The sequence below is a fragment of the Morone saxatilis genome, unplaced genomic scaffold (genome assembly GCF_004916995.1).
Source record: "Morone saxatilis isolate NCDOM2014 unplaced genomic scaffold, NCSU_SB_2.0 Contig3, whole genome shotgun sequence".
NCBI classification, from domain to species: Eukaryota; Metazoa; Chordata; class Actinopteri; family Moronidae; genus Morone; species Morone saxatilis.
The window spans coordinates 7,422,396-7,436,559 of NW_023339873.1; the positions used below are offsets into that span (position 1 = coordinate 7,422,396).

General features: G+C 38.9%; 1 protein-coding gene across 1 annotated transcript in view; it reads right to left on the reverse strand.

Moving 5' to 3' along the window:
* Positions 1 to 14,164, reverse strand: part of pld1a (phospholipase D1a) — a 30,882-nt gene that overhangs the window by 13,612 nt on the left and 3,106 nt on the right. Inside the window, exons 2-8 of the mRNA XM_035674146.1 lie at positions 4,983 to 5,195; positions 4,420 to 4,589; positions 4,086 to 4,228; positions 2,276 to 2,387; positions 1,972 to 2,037; positions 1,082 to 1,140; positions 762 to 854 (exon numbers count right to left, since the gene is read on the reverse strand). Coding sequence (XP_035530039.1) covers positions 762 to 854; positions 1,082 to 1,140; positions 1,972 to 2,037; positions 2,276 to 2,387; positions 4,086 to 4,228; positions 4,420 to 4,589; positions 4,983 to 5,163 — 824 coding nt within the window. The 5' untranslated portion in view covers positions 5,164 to 5,195. The remainder of the gene's footprint in view (positions 1 to 761; positions 855 to 1,081; positions 1,141 to 1,971; positions 2,038 to 2,275; positions 2,388 to 4,085; positions 4,229 to 4,419; positions 4,590 to 4,982; positions 5,196 to 14,164) is intronic.

The window sequence follows — 14,164 nt, forward strand, 5'->3', positions numbered from 1 at the left end:
GTGGACCATTTCTTACATTTCTTGTTTTAAAGAAAGGGTGTAGGAAGAGAATCAACATGGGGATGTAGGTGGATGGGCCAAACATTTCATACGTGTGGGATTGTTTTTGTGTTGTCTTTAGAAAATGATAACAAAAACTGCTCACATAATAATTTGGCTGTGATGAAGAGAAGGAGAATGAAACAGACAAATGGATGAAGGGAGAGACAAGCATGTGCCAATGCAGCTGGTATGAAGATGCTACTGATATTTTGTTAGCAAACTACAAAAGAATGAAAAGAAAATTCACATGACGACTTATTAAAATGTTATTATCGTTATGCTTTTAAATATGCAATGTGATCACTGTGTTTAAACACCCACACTCAGCTTCCTGCCAGAAATCTGTAGATAGCATCATCACACCTACATTTTAGATGAAGATTGCCAGTTAAAAAAGTTCCAATCCTTCTTTTTAATCCATCTTTTAGTAGCATAAGCCATTAAGGAGTCCCACTCTGGACTGTTAAACCCAAAATGGCCAGAGAGTTGCTATAAAAACAAAAAGTTTAACTTAAGGAATGGCAAAATAAATTCGGATTGTCTGAATATCTACAAGAAGAAAAACAGTCAAGAAAAGCAATATACATTATGTGAACATGGCAACTAACACATTGGCAGGGAGAATGAAAAAGACACAACCAGAAAAAAGACAGAAAGACAAGGGCAAAGGTAAAGAAAGACAAACAGAGGAACACACAAGGACAGAAGTAATCACACACCGTTTGGACCAGCGGTAGCAGGCCTGGCTGTGACCACAGCAGTTCATGCCAGGGATACGATGTCCGCCTGAGCGCTTATAGATCATCCCTTCCCTGGCAGAGAGAGAGACAACGGTTAAATATCTTTTGTAATATGGAATGTAAGGGAATTGTAAAACAAAACAGGATACTTGGAAGTTTGTAAATGAGTACACTTGGGATGGGATTTCAAGTTCAACCAGCACTCTGGTGTTTACTGCTTATTTACCTAACACAAGACTAAATGGGACTGTTTTTACAGATGGGAAGAAAAGGGGATTAAAAGAAGAGAAAATGCTCACAGTCCTTTGGGTCCCAAGTCGTGAATGAATGACATCTGGCTGACGTCAATGAACTCCATCTGAGAATAGACAGGAAGAGATAGCACAGTGACTCTTGTACAGACAGACAACAAAAACTTGATACATTCTGTACACATCGACATGGAACTGTGAGCAGGCAGCTATTACATCCAGACATAGCAGCCACCTGGAGGTAATGTGACTAAATTATTATGAGTTGTTTTTGTCAGTACAGCATAGGCACATTGATGTGATGAAACATAGTATTGGTCTGTTTTAAGGCTCATTTCACCATAAAGGTAAGATAAGTAGGTAAGGTTTGGTATACAAAAGGGTAAATATGTTATTGGCCCAAATATAAGAAGTCACCTCCCTATTTAACAACACCTGATTTGGGAAATGAGAAATAAGCAAAGATACTACATGTAACATGTTGTAAATGTATTGTCACATTAAATAAAAAGTAAATTTTTTTAAATGTAATTTCCATGTAAAAGAAACACTGTGTTATGTTTCTCACGAGAGTATCTTATATAAGCAGTAATAATATACTTAAATTCCTTGAGTGTGTCAACATAAAGCAGACACGGTGCTATGGGTAAACACATTAACAATCTGTGTCAACACTCCACTATGTTCCACTATGGAACAATGTTCCACCTTAAGGGTAGAGTGCAGTAAAAATCTGAAACACACTGTTATATTACTATTTATATCCACTTCTACAGCCCATCTCAGGTATCTACAGTAGCAGATATTCCACATCTATCTCATGCCGAGAGTATGATACACACACAATTAGTATTAACTTGAACACATAGATCGGTAGGCAGTCATTATGAGGTTATGTTAAAGAGACACAGTTTGCAGTGCTTAGTATGATTACTCACAGTATGGTGATATTTGCGGTACATGGCCATCCTCAGCAGCTTGTTCATATAGTCTTCTAATTGTCTCTGTAAAAACACATACACTATATTTTGGCCACTGTGAGTATTTTAATTACAAAATCTATGCATATAAACATTAACATGCGCACATATACACACACACACACACACACAGTCAGAGATGGGTTTTAGGGGATACATGTGCTGGCAAGGAGTTAAATGCCATGGCAACAAGCAAGTGCCATAAAGTTAAAACATGACGAGTGAATTTTCCAATCAGGAAAACGACAAAACTGAGACGTACCCTCCTGCTGGAGACCTGCTCATCTCGCACCAGCTCGTCTCCCCCTCCCCTCGGCAGGGAGGGCATCTCCCTCACCTCACTCTTCCTCACTGTCCTTCTCCTCACTGTGTGGCTGAGACAGAAAGGGAGAACATTTTTTAAAAAGTGTTCAATTAAAAAGTCCAAGATGCTTGAAGATGCTTTTACAGAGAGCACTTGTCAAATTGCCCAGTGTTTTAATACTTTGCTTTAAGGACAAAGCCCAAACAACATTTGGCTGTTTCTATTCAACAATTGCCCAATGCTAAAAGCCCCAAAAGCCAAAATTAAAATACATAATTCTGTGTACCTTCATGCCAGCAGGTGTTTAGACAGGCACATTTAAAAGCCTGAATAAATTGACGGTTTGCAGGTTGACTCACTGAGGTGTTTTATCAACCAAAGTGGCATAAAGGGAATTTTTTTAACTAAAAAGGGAGACTTTTTGAGGCAAAAAAACAGAGACAGGGAGACAGAAAAGGGGAGTAGGGCAAAAGTAAATCCTATTAAGAACCAAGGGCAACCTTCGTTTGTTTTCAAGTGTGTACATCACCAGAGAGAGAAAAACAGACAGGGAGAGGGAGGGGAAGGAAACTCTATGCAAATGTTGATAACTTATTAAAGTGGAAGATTAATATACTGCAAGCTACAGATTGACATTTTGGGATATATGCTTGCCAAGATTTAGATGAGAAGAATGATACCATGTCTGCCATACTATATATTAGGCTAGAGCCAGGAGGCAATTAGCTTAGCTTAGCATAAAGACCAGAAGCAGAGGGAAACGGCTAGTCTAAATAATACATGCACCACCACCACCCCTAAATCTGTCTTGTTTGTTTAATCCATACACAAACCGAACTGTAAAAATGACAACTGGTGGTTTTAGGGGGGAATTAGGTGCTGGAACCATTTCTGAACACAGTGACTTCCTGGAGACATCCCGGTTGCCTGGCAACTGCTGCCGCATTCACGCAATGCTGGCAAAATGTGTATAACAGGAAAATGCATTATTCCAAGATAGTTATTGCTAGTGTAGTCTTGCGGTTAAATTAATTAGGTTAAGTGAATTAGCTACTTTTGTTTGTTTGATGTATTTGTAGCAGTATGTTCACAAATGAAACCAGATACAAACAAACTGTTCTTGTAATTACAGTCCATTATCACAAGAATGTGGCTTGGCCTGGCAGCTGGTCACCAAGAAAACCACTTGTCATTTGTTTAACATGTTAATAAGTGAAATTTACACTAATGTGATCTTTTTAAACGTTGGACAGAGCCAAGCTAGGTGTTTCCCTTTGTTTCCAATCTTTATGCTATGCTAAGCTAAGCTAAGCGGCTCCTAGTCCCATCTGAATATTTGATGTATAGGCACGAGAACAGTATTGATCTCATCTAACTCTTGGCAAGAAAGCAAATACGTTTATTTTACTAAATGTAACATTATTCTTTGAATATGTTAATCATATTCAGTGTGTCTATGCACCTGTATGTGTGTGTGTGTGTGTGCGCACATGTGTTTGTATCATACTCACGCTGTGGGGAAAGAATCTGTTCACAAAGTAAACTAGTGGGAACTCACCTCCCAGGTGGGGACAAAAAGCTATTCGCCACAAGATAACCCATTTAGTCATAGGATTTTAGGTTGATACTAGGGTCAATCTCCAGTCAGTGTAATGTGAAAAACAAGTGTGCATGTGCGTTTGTATATACATCTAAACTTGTGTCTGTTAGTGTTGCTGGTGCAGGACTGTAAATCTGTGCGTTTGTGTGTGTGTGTGTAGGCACCAACCTGCGTGATGGCAGCGGTATCCGCATGAAAGTCTTGTATGTCCTCAGCTCTCTGTGCAGCTCCATGAAATGTTTCTCCTTCCTCTTAACCACCCAGGTAAACTCACCGTGCTTCAGCTCAATCCTGAACACTGCTGGCAGAGACTACACACACATACACACACACACACAACACATTGAGGGAAGGGTAGCAGGGAGTTTTGAGATGATGATGATGAGCTTAATATATATTATGGCAAACATTGGGTTAGAATTGTTTTAGTTGCTTTAGAAGTGGTTATTTTAAAAGCAAAAGCTTCTGGTGCCTTTATTGTAATAGTGTGTGCTTGGAGTACCTTGTTGACACTCCTGTGGTGCGACAGGTTGAAGCGGTCTTGCGCTGTGGTGAATCTCTCCACCTCCAGGATCCGGGCAGTGATGGGCACAGTGGGGAGGTAGACCTTAGCATTGGCCTCCTTAAAGCCCACTGTGGCATACACCGCTGAGAATGGAATACGACAGTCCCCTGGAAGAGAGAGAGAGGTGGGTGGTTAGCGTGGTTTTTCTGGTTATGCATGGAGTTGTTCAGGCCGCTTGGGAGCACTGAAATCAGACTTTTTATGTTTGCAGTGTAAGGTTAAATGTTTCTGTTTATTCTCCAGTAAGGTTTGTGAGATCTAAATTATGTAAAGGAAAACTTATTGCTTTGGGCTTATATGGCAAACCTTGCTCATGAACAACAAATCTGGTTCATAGTTAAGTTAAGTTTAATCTCATGTCACCAGAAACACAGACTGCTTTGTTCAGTTTTAATTGGCTTTTCAAGTATTCCTCAGTCAGATTTATTGTGTTTAAAACAATATTATAATTATTTTTAGGTATTATCTTGTTCTGGGGAGGAATGGTGGTGAAATCACACCTAAGTTTCCATCATAGTCGATCTCCTCTCCCTCCCCCATGTCCAGCTCTCTGGTATCCAGGCTCTCCACAAGGTCGGCCATCTTGATACCGTCGTGTGCGTCCGGGGCCGCCGTGGTCTCACAAACTTCCGAGTTCACCAGGTTGAGGTTACTGGTCGTGGGCGGAGCCTTACCCAGCATGCTCAGAAGTTAGACCCCAGAGCAGGGCGAGCCTAGAAGACAGAGGAGATGATAATTTCACATTGTATGCATGTGGGTTTGCAGGTCTTTGTCCATGTTGTAAGCTGACTGTTTCCTGAGTCTCTTAAGAACAACCGTTTTTAAGCTCTTTAGTAAACACACTCAAAAAGACAGACACATACTCCATAGACACCGCTGTGACAGGTTTCAAGGTCACATGTGACCACCACTCTCAACACAGCAGCACTGTGAAACTCCATAAACGCCATTATTCCGAAACATATTCACTCACTTGGTGTTTTGATGATGGTGGCAGAGAACACATATGATTCATTTTCATGCTCATTAAATTATTTGGTGACCCCTAATAGCCTGTCAGAAGGCATCTGCATGTGTTATGTTTCTCCCCCTGTATTTTCTTATTGTGTCCTAATAGACAAACAATTGTGTAACTATCATCAATGGATTTAGGATAACAGTCTATTCAGTATTCCGTCAGTTGCAATTTTTCTCATGTAGCAGGAAAACAATGTTGAAATGCCCCCTTATGAATGTTCCGTCCAATATCACATCAGTCCTGGGTGCAGAACTTCCAGTATGATTTTGAGAATGATTAATATAGTTGGAAGGAAGTCATGATGAAGGCCAGCAGAGCCAAAACATCTCTGTAAATAAAGGATTTTCTGAATAAAATGTTGCAGCCATCTTGTTTTAGTGGCAATTATGACTGAAACAAAATTGTCAGTAGTTCAGTGATTCAGTGGTTGATTCTGTGCTACCTTGGCATTACACCATTACTGAAGTCACGCATACCCAGAAGTCATGCGACCCAACCCTAACCCTCCCTTCCACTCCAGCACCTATGAAGTGTTGATACATTTCTTTGGAAACCATTGCTAGGTAACACATGTTACTCACTACTTCTTCATAGACATTCCTACAGTAAGAGGTAACCTACTTAAATCCAGTTAATGACAACTAACAGCCTGACTGAATTTAGTTGTTCATTACTGACACACACAATGAATGACATAAAGAAAATCAGCTGTTGGGCCAACTCCCGGTCCCGGTTATCATGAGTTTAATGACTAATCATGTACTCACATACTGCAAATGAACATTTGTGTTACTTCTTCATAGTAGAAATTCAGTCTATTGCCGCTGCTCAATATTATTAACTTCTCCATTGACTTTGAGGTTTTGTGATTTCCATCTGTCAAACACTGGACTGTGCATCAGTGTTACAGGCTGGGTGAAATTTTTTAATAAAAATTTTTGGCATTTCAAGGTTTTTGTGCAACAGATACAAAAGCTCAGAATTACACAGGTTTCAGACAGAGCGCCAGACTTCAGACATTAAAAGCCTGTATTACATTGATTTTGGCCAAACTGCTGATACAAAAATTTGTATCTCTTACTTTTTGTCTCACCTTGAGTTATTTGGTCATTATCAGTGCAATAACATTTTCAGTGCCTGCAGTGGCTGTATGCCTAGAGGACTGAGGATCCTCTTTTGAATTAAAGTTTATCAAAAGAGAATTAAAAATACATCATCTACATTATGACAGGGTACAAAGGTTCCAAATAAAACGGTTGTAAACCACTGTATTACTGAATCTTAACTTATCATGGTGCATAGCAGTCGCCTACAGAAAGGGTCTTGCACCTTATGACGGGCAAGTAGTCAAATCTAATCCACTCCTCCAACTGGATCTTCCTTTCACAGGCTCCTACATTCTGATCGGTATGTCTCCCCACACCTTCAGGCACGTTTCTGTCTTTCTTTGAAGTTTGATAAAACCTCAATTGTGACAGCCTTACCAAATATTACTTCATAAATTATGTGATATGGTATTTTGTCAAAACTGTGCCAGGGAGTGACTTTATCTGACTGCACCCACAGGAGTGGAAGTTGGTGATGAAACAATTTTAGTGATGTTGAGTAAAAACCTGACAAAGCTGGGCATTATTACACACGCTCATTCATGCAGTCAACCATACACCCCAAAGTTACTTATAAAAATTGCATGCACCTACACCTGTGAAGCCATGCTACATTAACATACCACTAGTTACAGCGCTGATGCATGAAACACACTAAACAGTTTTCACACAGTTCAGTGCAAAGTCAAAATACTGCCATTCTACACTTAATAGGCAAATATTTGCAGCATGTATACACGATGACACACAGCCCGCTACATCTTGTCATGTTTAATAGATGTTTACTTTGAGCAAATTACCATGGAGACACAGCTCAGTTGTGTGTTTTAGTTTCACTATTACCTCACCGATACACATGGCTGAGAACGCGGGTTCAATTTGGTATAACAAACACTTGAAAAGCCAAAAACCTGTTATACCGGTTAAACTCTTGCATGTTATGTGCTTACTAACACTGCTGATCTAATTTCATTTTTGAAAAAAGAAATCTAACAAAGTAGACCCATACACACACAATACCACCAAGCAGGATGTTTAGTCATCCAAGACAAGCCTAAGCATGTGTGGCCTATTAAAAAACGTCCCTCTGAGTCTAGACAAAGTAAAAAAGAATAGGAGAGGGGAAGAAAGGAAAGAAGAAAGGGAGCACTTGACTCAGCAGAAAGCTTTCATTAAAGGAGTTTTTGATTCTGCGCACTCCCTAACTGCAGTACATCACTGTGGATCATTGTCCTGTACTCCATGTTGAACCCCCTTTCAACCTCTTTCCTGTCTAGCTTCTGCTCAAGTCCAAAAAAGAAAAAAAAACAAACAAGGGCTGTTAGTTAAAATGATTTATTCTGTATAAACATGTAAAGTGATATGTGTGTTTACAAGCAGCGCTGCGGATGCCTCCTGTTATCACATCGTAGCTCATAGTGACCCAAAATGTATCTGAAAAGATGAGCAGAACGTTGTTAAAAATGTTGATCTGACAGCATTTTGATAAAAGCAGACATAAAGCAGTGACTAATAAATAAACATCCTTTGTGGACAAGAACCAAAAGGACTGACTGGACATGCGGCCTAAAGTTTCACCGATAGCAATTACACAGCCGTGACACAGAGGTCAAAAGTACTGTGATGAGTGTAGCAATGATGCATATGATATTCATGTAAAGTTGTAAGAGGAAACACTGAGGTACTGTGACGGGAGTTGAATTTACTCAGATTTAACTCCGCGCGTTATTCAAGAAAGGTCCGGTGCTTGGACAAGGAGCGTCTGATCTGCCCCTTAACAACCTTTAGGCGTTTAAACGAGCTGGACTTTTATTGACACATGATTACAACGTTGGTCTAGTTTAGTTGGAGTTTCGTGTCAGACGCTACATCTGAAGTTGTGTTTTCCTCGTTCGGTAATATTCAGGATTTTAGGAGCGAGTCCTTTTAACAATACCACCCGGGTGTAAACTGCACACCCATCGGGGGCCAACGTGACCATATACGTAGCGGTTCTCTCTTTTACGGACTCTTCTTTTATGTTATTTATATTATAAAAGAAGTATATGTGATATAATTGAATATAACTGTGGTAAATTTCCAAGATTATAGTAGTAAATTAACGGGGAAAAAATCTCAGATTATCTGAATATCTCAAACTGATTCATTTACATGAATGTAAAACTGCTCTATGCCTGAAATCAGGCATGATGCCTGAAAACTTAAAGCCCTAGATTAAAATCTACTCCCTAAAGTTTCACACAGGTTGAAGGCAATCTGTGTGAATGTAATGCTACTGTTAGAATAAGTGTACAGTCAGTTGCACCATTCAACCTCTGGATTAAAGTGTTCTGTATACAGGCCTCATCTATGCATATTAAAAAGTATTTTTATATTGGGAATTACCTGCAACAATAAAAAACCTATATGATCTTTATAACGATTAAATGGGAACATAACAAAAGCATTCTGGCCCTAGAAGCTGGCAAAGACGGAGGGTAAATTGCCATGACAATTTATCTACCTTTTGTAGCACGATTTACACTTAAATGTCTTACACACCCAATGTCACTGAGTTAATCCGGTTTGGTAGTACAGGCCTCAGGTTTCTAGAACTTTCTCTCTTGGGCAAGTCAGGGCAGGAACAAAAAAAATGACTTAGTTATCTGTTTCTTAACAATTAATGGAGACAATCTAAATCTCTCTCTCTGAGACTTACAGGTGGTTTACCTTTAAGAAGTTTTCACTGACTACTGTAGATTCATTTCCTAACATAAGCTCCCTGTAACGCCTACATTTAACATCATCAAGATCGTGATCTGCTCAAGTGAGAAACAGGTACCCAGCATTTCCTCCCCTGCAAAGTGCCAAATTCTTCTGTTTGGAGCTAAAAATGTCCGTGACAAGTAAATAACACATGAGCACGTACACCAACAGATGACAATCTTGACAGTAAACATTCCCACTCCATTGAACAAGATCCAACATGCTCACATAGTCAGAAGAGTCACCATCAGCAGTCATCAGTTGCCTACAGTGAGTGCATGTCTGTGTTTCCTCTTGTCCCTGTGAAACCTTCCGTCTCTTCATTCATTCATTCATTCATTCAATGAATTTTTTTTAAATAATTTAATTATAATAAATTTTTATAATTAATTTTTAATTTTTTTTTTTTTTCATGAGTAAGGATGCTTATGTTAAATGTAAAAATTGATTCAGATTATTTTACTATGGGATTTTATTACAATTAATGATTATTCAAAATCACAGTCATTAGCATCAATAATTCGAGGAACAAAATAATTAAACTCCTTTACTGGTGTTTTCATTTGCATGTTTTATACTGCTCTATACCATTTCAATACCCTTAAGCACTAGTTCTAGTTAATTTGCCAACAATCTATGTTAAGAAAAACATAAGCGGAAGAATATTTACAAAAGCAGTGTTTTTGCATTCCTAAGCAAAGTTTGTCCATGTTTGTCCATTAATGAGTCAGCAATGGCTCTAAAGAGAGGTTGCTTTGCTTAGTCACATTTTGTACAAGGCCAAAGGTGTGGAAAAGGATACTGCACACAGCTACGAATGGTGTTACGTCTAAATTAGTTAATCTACAAAGTATATATAGAGTCCTCATACTCTGGTCCAAATATGGGCCGAAAGACTATTTAATCCGGACTTTTTAAACAGAATTTCAATGCAACCTGACCCAGAGCGCTTGACAGTGACACATGATGCTATCATATGACCTCACCTGTCGTTTCTTAGGCTTGTAGCCACAATTAGCAAGCTTGCTGTCAGAGGTAGAAGCACATCTTTAAAACTAAAAAGAAAAGAGAGGTTAACAATGTGCACTGAAGCATTAATAGACTGAGAACTATATCTGGTAGAAGCAGAAGGCCAGGGTGCATCATTTCCAGCGAAACAGCTGGTCATTGGGAAGTCTGGTAAAATGCCACTACAACACCAAACATGCCAGTTTTTAACCAAAACTGAGCCATCTGATAACGTCAACAGAATAATTGTGGAATTAATTGGACAAAGAGACTAGGCAGTCTTTCAACATTTTCAACTATGAATATAGTGAAAGAGTCAAGGGCAGAATACATCAGTATGTCTGCCTGGCCATCAGACCCTTTGTGCCCAAGTTTAAGGACTTGGTCACACAGCAAAACTTAATGCAGAAATATGTTTTATGTATGCAGTTGTGGAGTTTTGAATACCCATGGCATAGAGTGCACATTTTGACCCACAAATAACTAACTAAAATGTTAAGTTACATAATGCGTTCAACATCCATTTGGTAGTAACATGTTTTTGTATTGTATTTGATCTTAAAGGAAAAAATACATCATGCAGTTGTGTAGCATCCTTGTTAAGTCTATGGATTCATATTTCCACCATAAACCTGTAAAACTGACCCCTACTCCAAAGGGAAAGCAGCATGTATTAAAATATCATGATCAAAAATATGATCTTTTCCATTTGTAATCATTCGAAATGAACATGGTTTCGGTCTAGATAGACATGGAGGATGCAGAAATGCCACTGGTTAAACTTTTATGTGAAGTGCACGCAATCTTAGATTCCAGAAGAAGTATTTATGACGGTGCAGTCATCTTCCTGCTCCAAGAATATCCATGACCCCCCAAACTGGCTTGACCCACAGAAGGTTAACTTTCAGAGGGACCTGGAATGCGGCCCTGTGGTTTGAATGTCTGCATGTGTAGACTCAGATGTTAAACATATGCACGCACACATGTACAAAGCCACCGGTCATGTTTGCAACCTGAATGGGACATAACAAGATGATGAGAGAGCCATGGAACTGGGAGTTAGCCGGCGTTATCTCTCCACTCCATTCCAATAGAACACTGCCTACTTCCTGCTTCCTGTCCTGTTGTCATGGCGATAGTTTTAACAGCCAGCGAGATGCTTGTATATATAAATATCAACAGAAGACTGTCCGCCTCTCCCTTCATGTGCTAGCTTCCCTCTTAAATGTCAATTAGTTGGAATCAACGCATTGTGAAATCATAGATGAAGAAATGAAAGAATGTTGAGTGGGAGAAGAACTGCGGAGGTTCGGTAGAGTGTGGCAGAGAGAGAGAGAGAGAAATTAGGCATCATAAAAGCCAAAGTGGGTACTCGTCAATCTTGGCAACATGTGGCACATGGGAAATTTAGTCTCGCACACTGCCCCAAAGATCCATTAAAAACATATTGCGGCACTTTGCAGGGACCAACCTTCATAAATTCAATCAAGACCAAATCCATTAATTTTTTTTTTTTTTTTTACAATATTTTTAAAGACCAAATCCATTACTGGGTATGTGATATTTAACAAAAATGTAGTGTTTTGGGAAAGAAGTATGTCCTACTGAAGAACTTTGGTAACACTTTCTAATAAGGCACCCTTTATATTTATTTAATGGCTTTCTTAAAAATAATGAATGATTCATTTACTTATGCAGTTGTGAAAAATCTTCTTGACTGATGTTTATTCTCCCAGGACACCTGTTTTGTCTTTAGCTCTTTAATTCATCAAATAAATTGTTTGACCTATTAGCTCAGCTTAGCACAAAGAGTGAAAAAAGCTTGTTGCAGAGAGACAAGTGATACCACGTTTATAGCTTTATGCTAAACATGAAGGAGGCGATTGGCTTAGCTTAGCATAAGGACTAGAAAGATCTGTCCAACAGTAATGGGACAGTAAATTCAACCTACCAGGGTCCATACCATAACAGGTTTGTATACTCTGTGCAAAAAGTGTAATTGTGACAATTCGCCAATTTATAGGGGCGTATGTACCAGCTTGTTTCCTGGACACGGGCAGTTTCCAGGCAACCAGTTGAAGTCTCTGCTCTGAGCATCGGTAAAAGTGTCATTTTTACACTTTGGTTCTTGTACATATTAACCAAATGAGACACAGCCAAGCTAACTTCCCCCATCACCAGTCTTTGTTCTAAACTGAGCTAACTGGCTGCTGGCTATAGCTTCATATTTAACAAACAGTGGTATAATCTTGGAACCATCCTTTAACATTCACAGCTTAAGCCTTGTTTTTTATGAATAAAGTCATTAGTTACTGCTTTCTTACTTATAAATGGGAGTTGTGTGGTACCAAAAGTTTAATAATTACTGTAGGTTACAGAGGGTTAATCCACAATCAATACTGTATTCGATTTACAGTTGATTCATTAATCTCTCACACCCTTTTATACCCTTTCATGTCACTCTTCTGTTTGATCTGCCCTCCTGGGATTTATAACATTCCCTCTCCTAGGTTTTGAAATAAAAGAAGATGAGACATATTTCTAGCTCATGTTTTTGTAGCAGTCCTGTTCCTGTAGCAGTGCGGGGGACACATGGGAAGGAAAACAAGGTCACCCTGTCCATATCTACTGGCAGACTAAAACAAATGTGTATCCCTTATCACTTGCTGTTGTTGTCCCAAATTAAGTTTAGTCAGGAAGTTGTGTGTCTTGCAGCCAAAAATCTGATTCACTGCCAAATCTTTGTGGTCCGTGTGGCAAGAAACTGCCATTGGCCCTAATAAAATGATCCCACATCCTGCTGTCTTGGTTTTTCTGAAGCTGTTTTCCTTATTACTAATTTGATTGAAATATTTATTTTACCTCCAGATACACAGGGGATACATGTTTTTTTCAGATTGCTTAAAGAAAGAGTGACTCATAGATGATATGATATGATACCAAAGCTTTTTCCTGATCTATACTGTATATAAATGATCTCTTACACAAGAGCAGGCAGCATGATGGTGATGTGCTGTGGCCACTGCTGGGAGTTGAGTTGCACTCTCTGCATGAGACCTAAACAAAACCCTAAATGTCCTGAACAGGGAAACAGTGGTGTTGTAGAGCTGGGTGGAGAATGTTTATATTTGCAGTATGCTACAGAAAATGATTTTCCTCTACTGCTTTAGGGCATCCTGGTGGTAGAGAGGCGGACAGCAGATACATAATATTTTCTCATTTAAGGGGAATTTAGACATCACACCCACACTCTCATTCTTTGTATGTCATCTCCATTTTCTCACCCTGTTGAGGTTCTGATCAACACATTTTTGGGATATAATAGTATAATTGGAAGTAAATCTAGCCTTTTAAGAAACAGCTAATGGTAACATAGCTTGCATTAGTATTGTAAACTGTAAATTTGTGGTTTATTTTTCTTCTTTCCCATGGTCAAGAAAAGTACAGTACTTAAATAGGGAGCGATCAAACAGACCAGAATATGATGCAGTCACATATACCCAGGGCTGTGAATTTCAGCAAATTCATTTTCTGATCACATCTTATCGTTTTACCAAATTATTTGGCATATATTTTTTATTAAAACTTCTGTTGGACACTTTCAAAGAGTTTAATCTTTGCAGTTAATCGTTTTGAACATCAGTGTGAATTTGACTACGTTTGCCATATTTGGTTAGAAATGTATATTGGAATATATCTGTATACACTGTGTAAATGATTTGGACACAACTTTGAGGAAAAGGGGATGTCTTTCTGGAGAATATAGAAAGTCACTGGCTCAAGTGGAATTAGACATGGCTGGGAA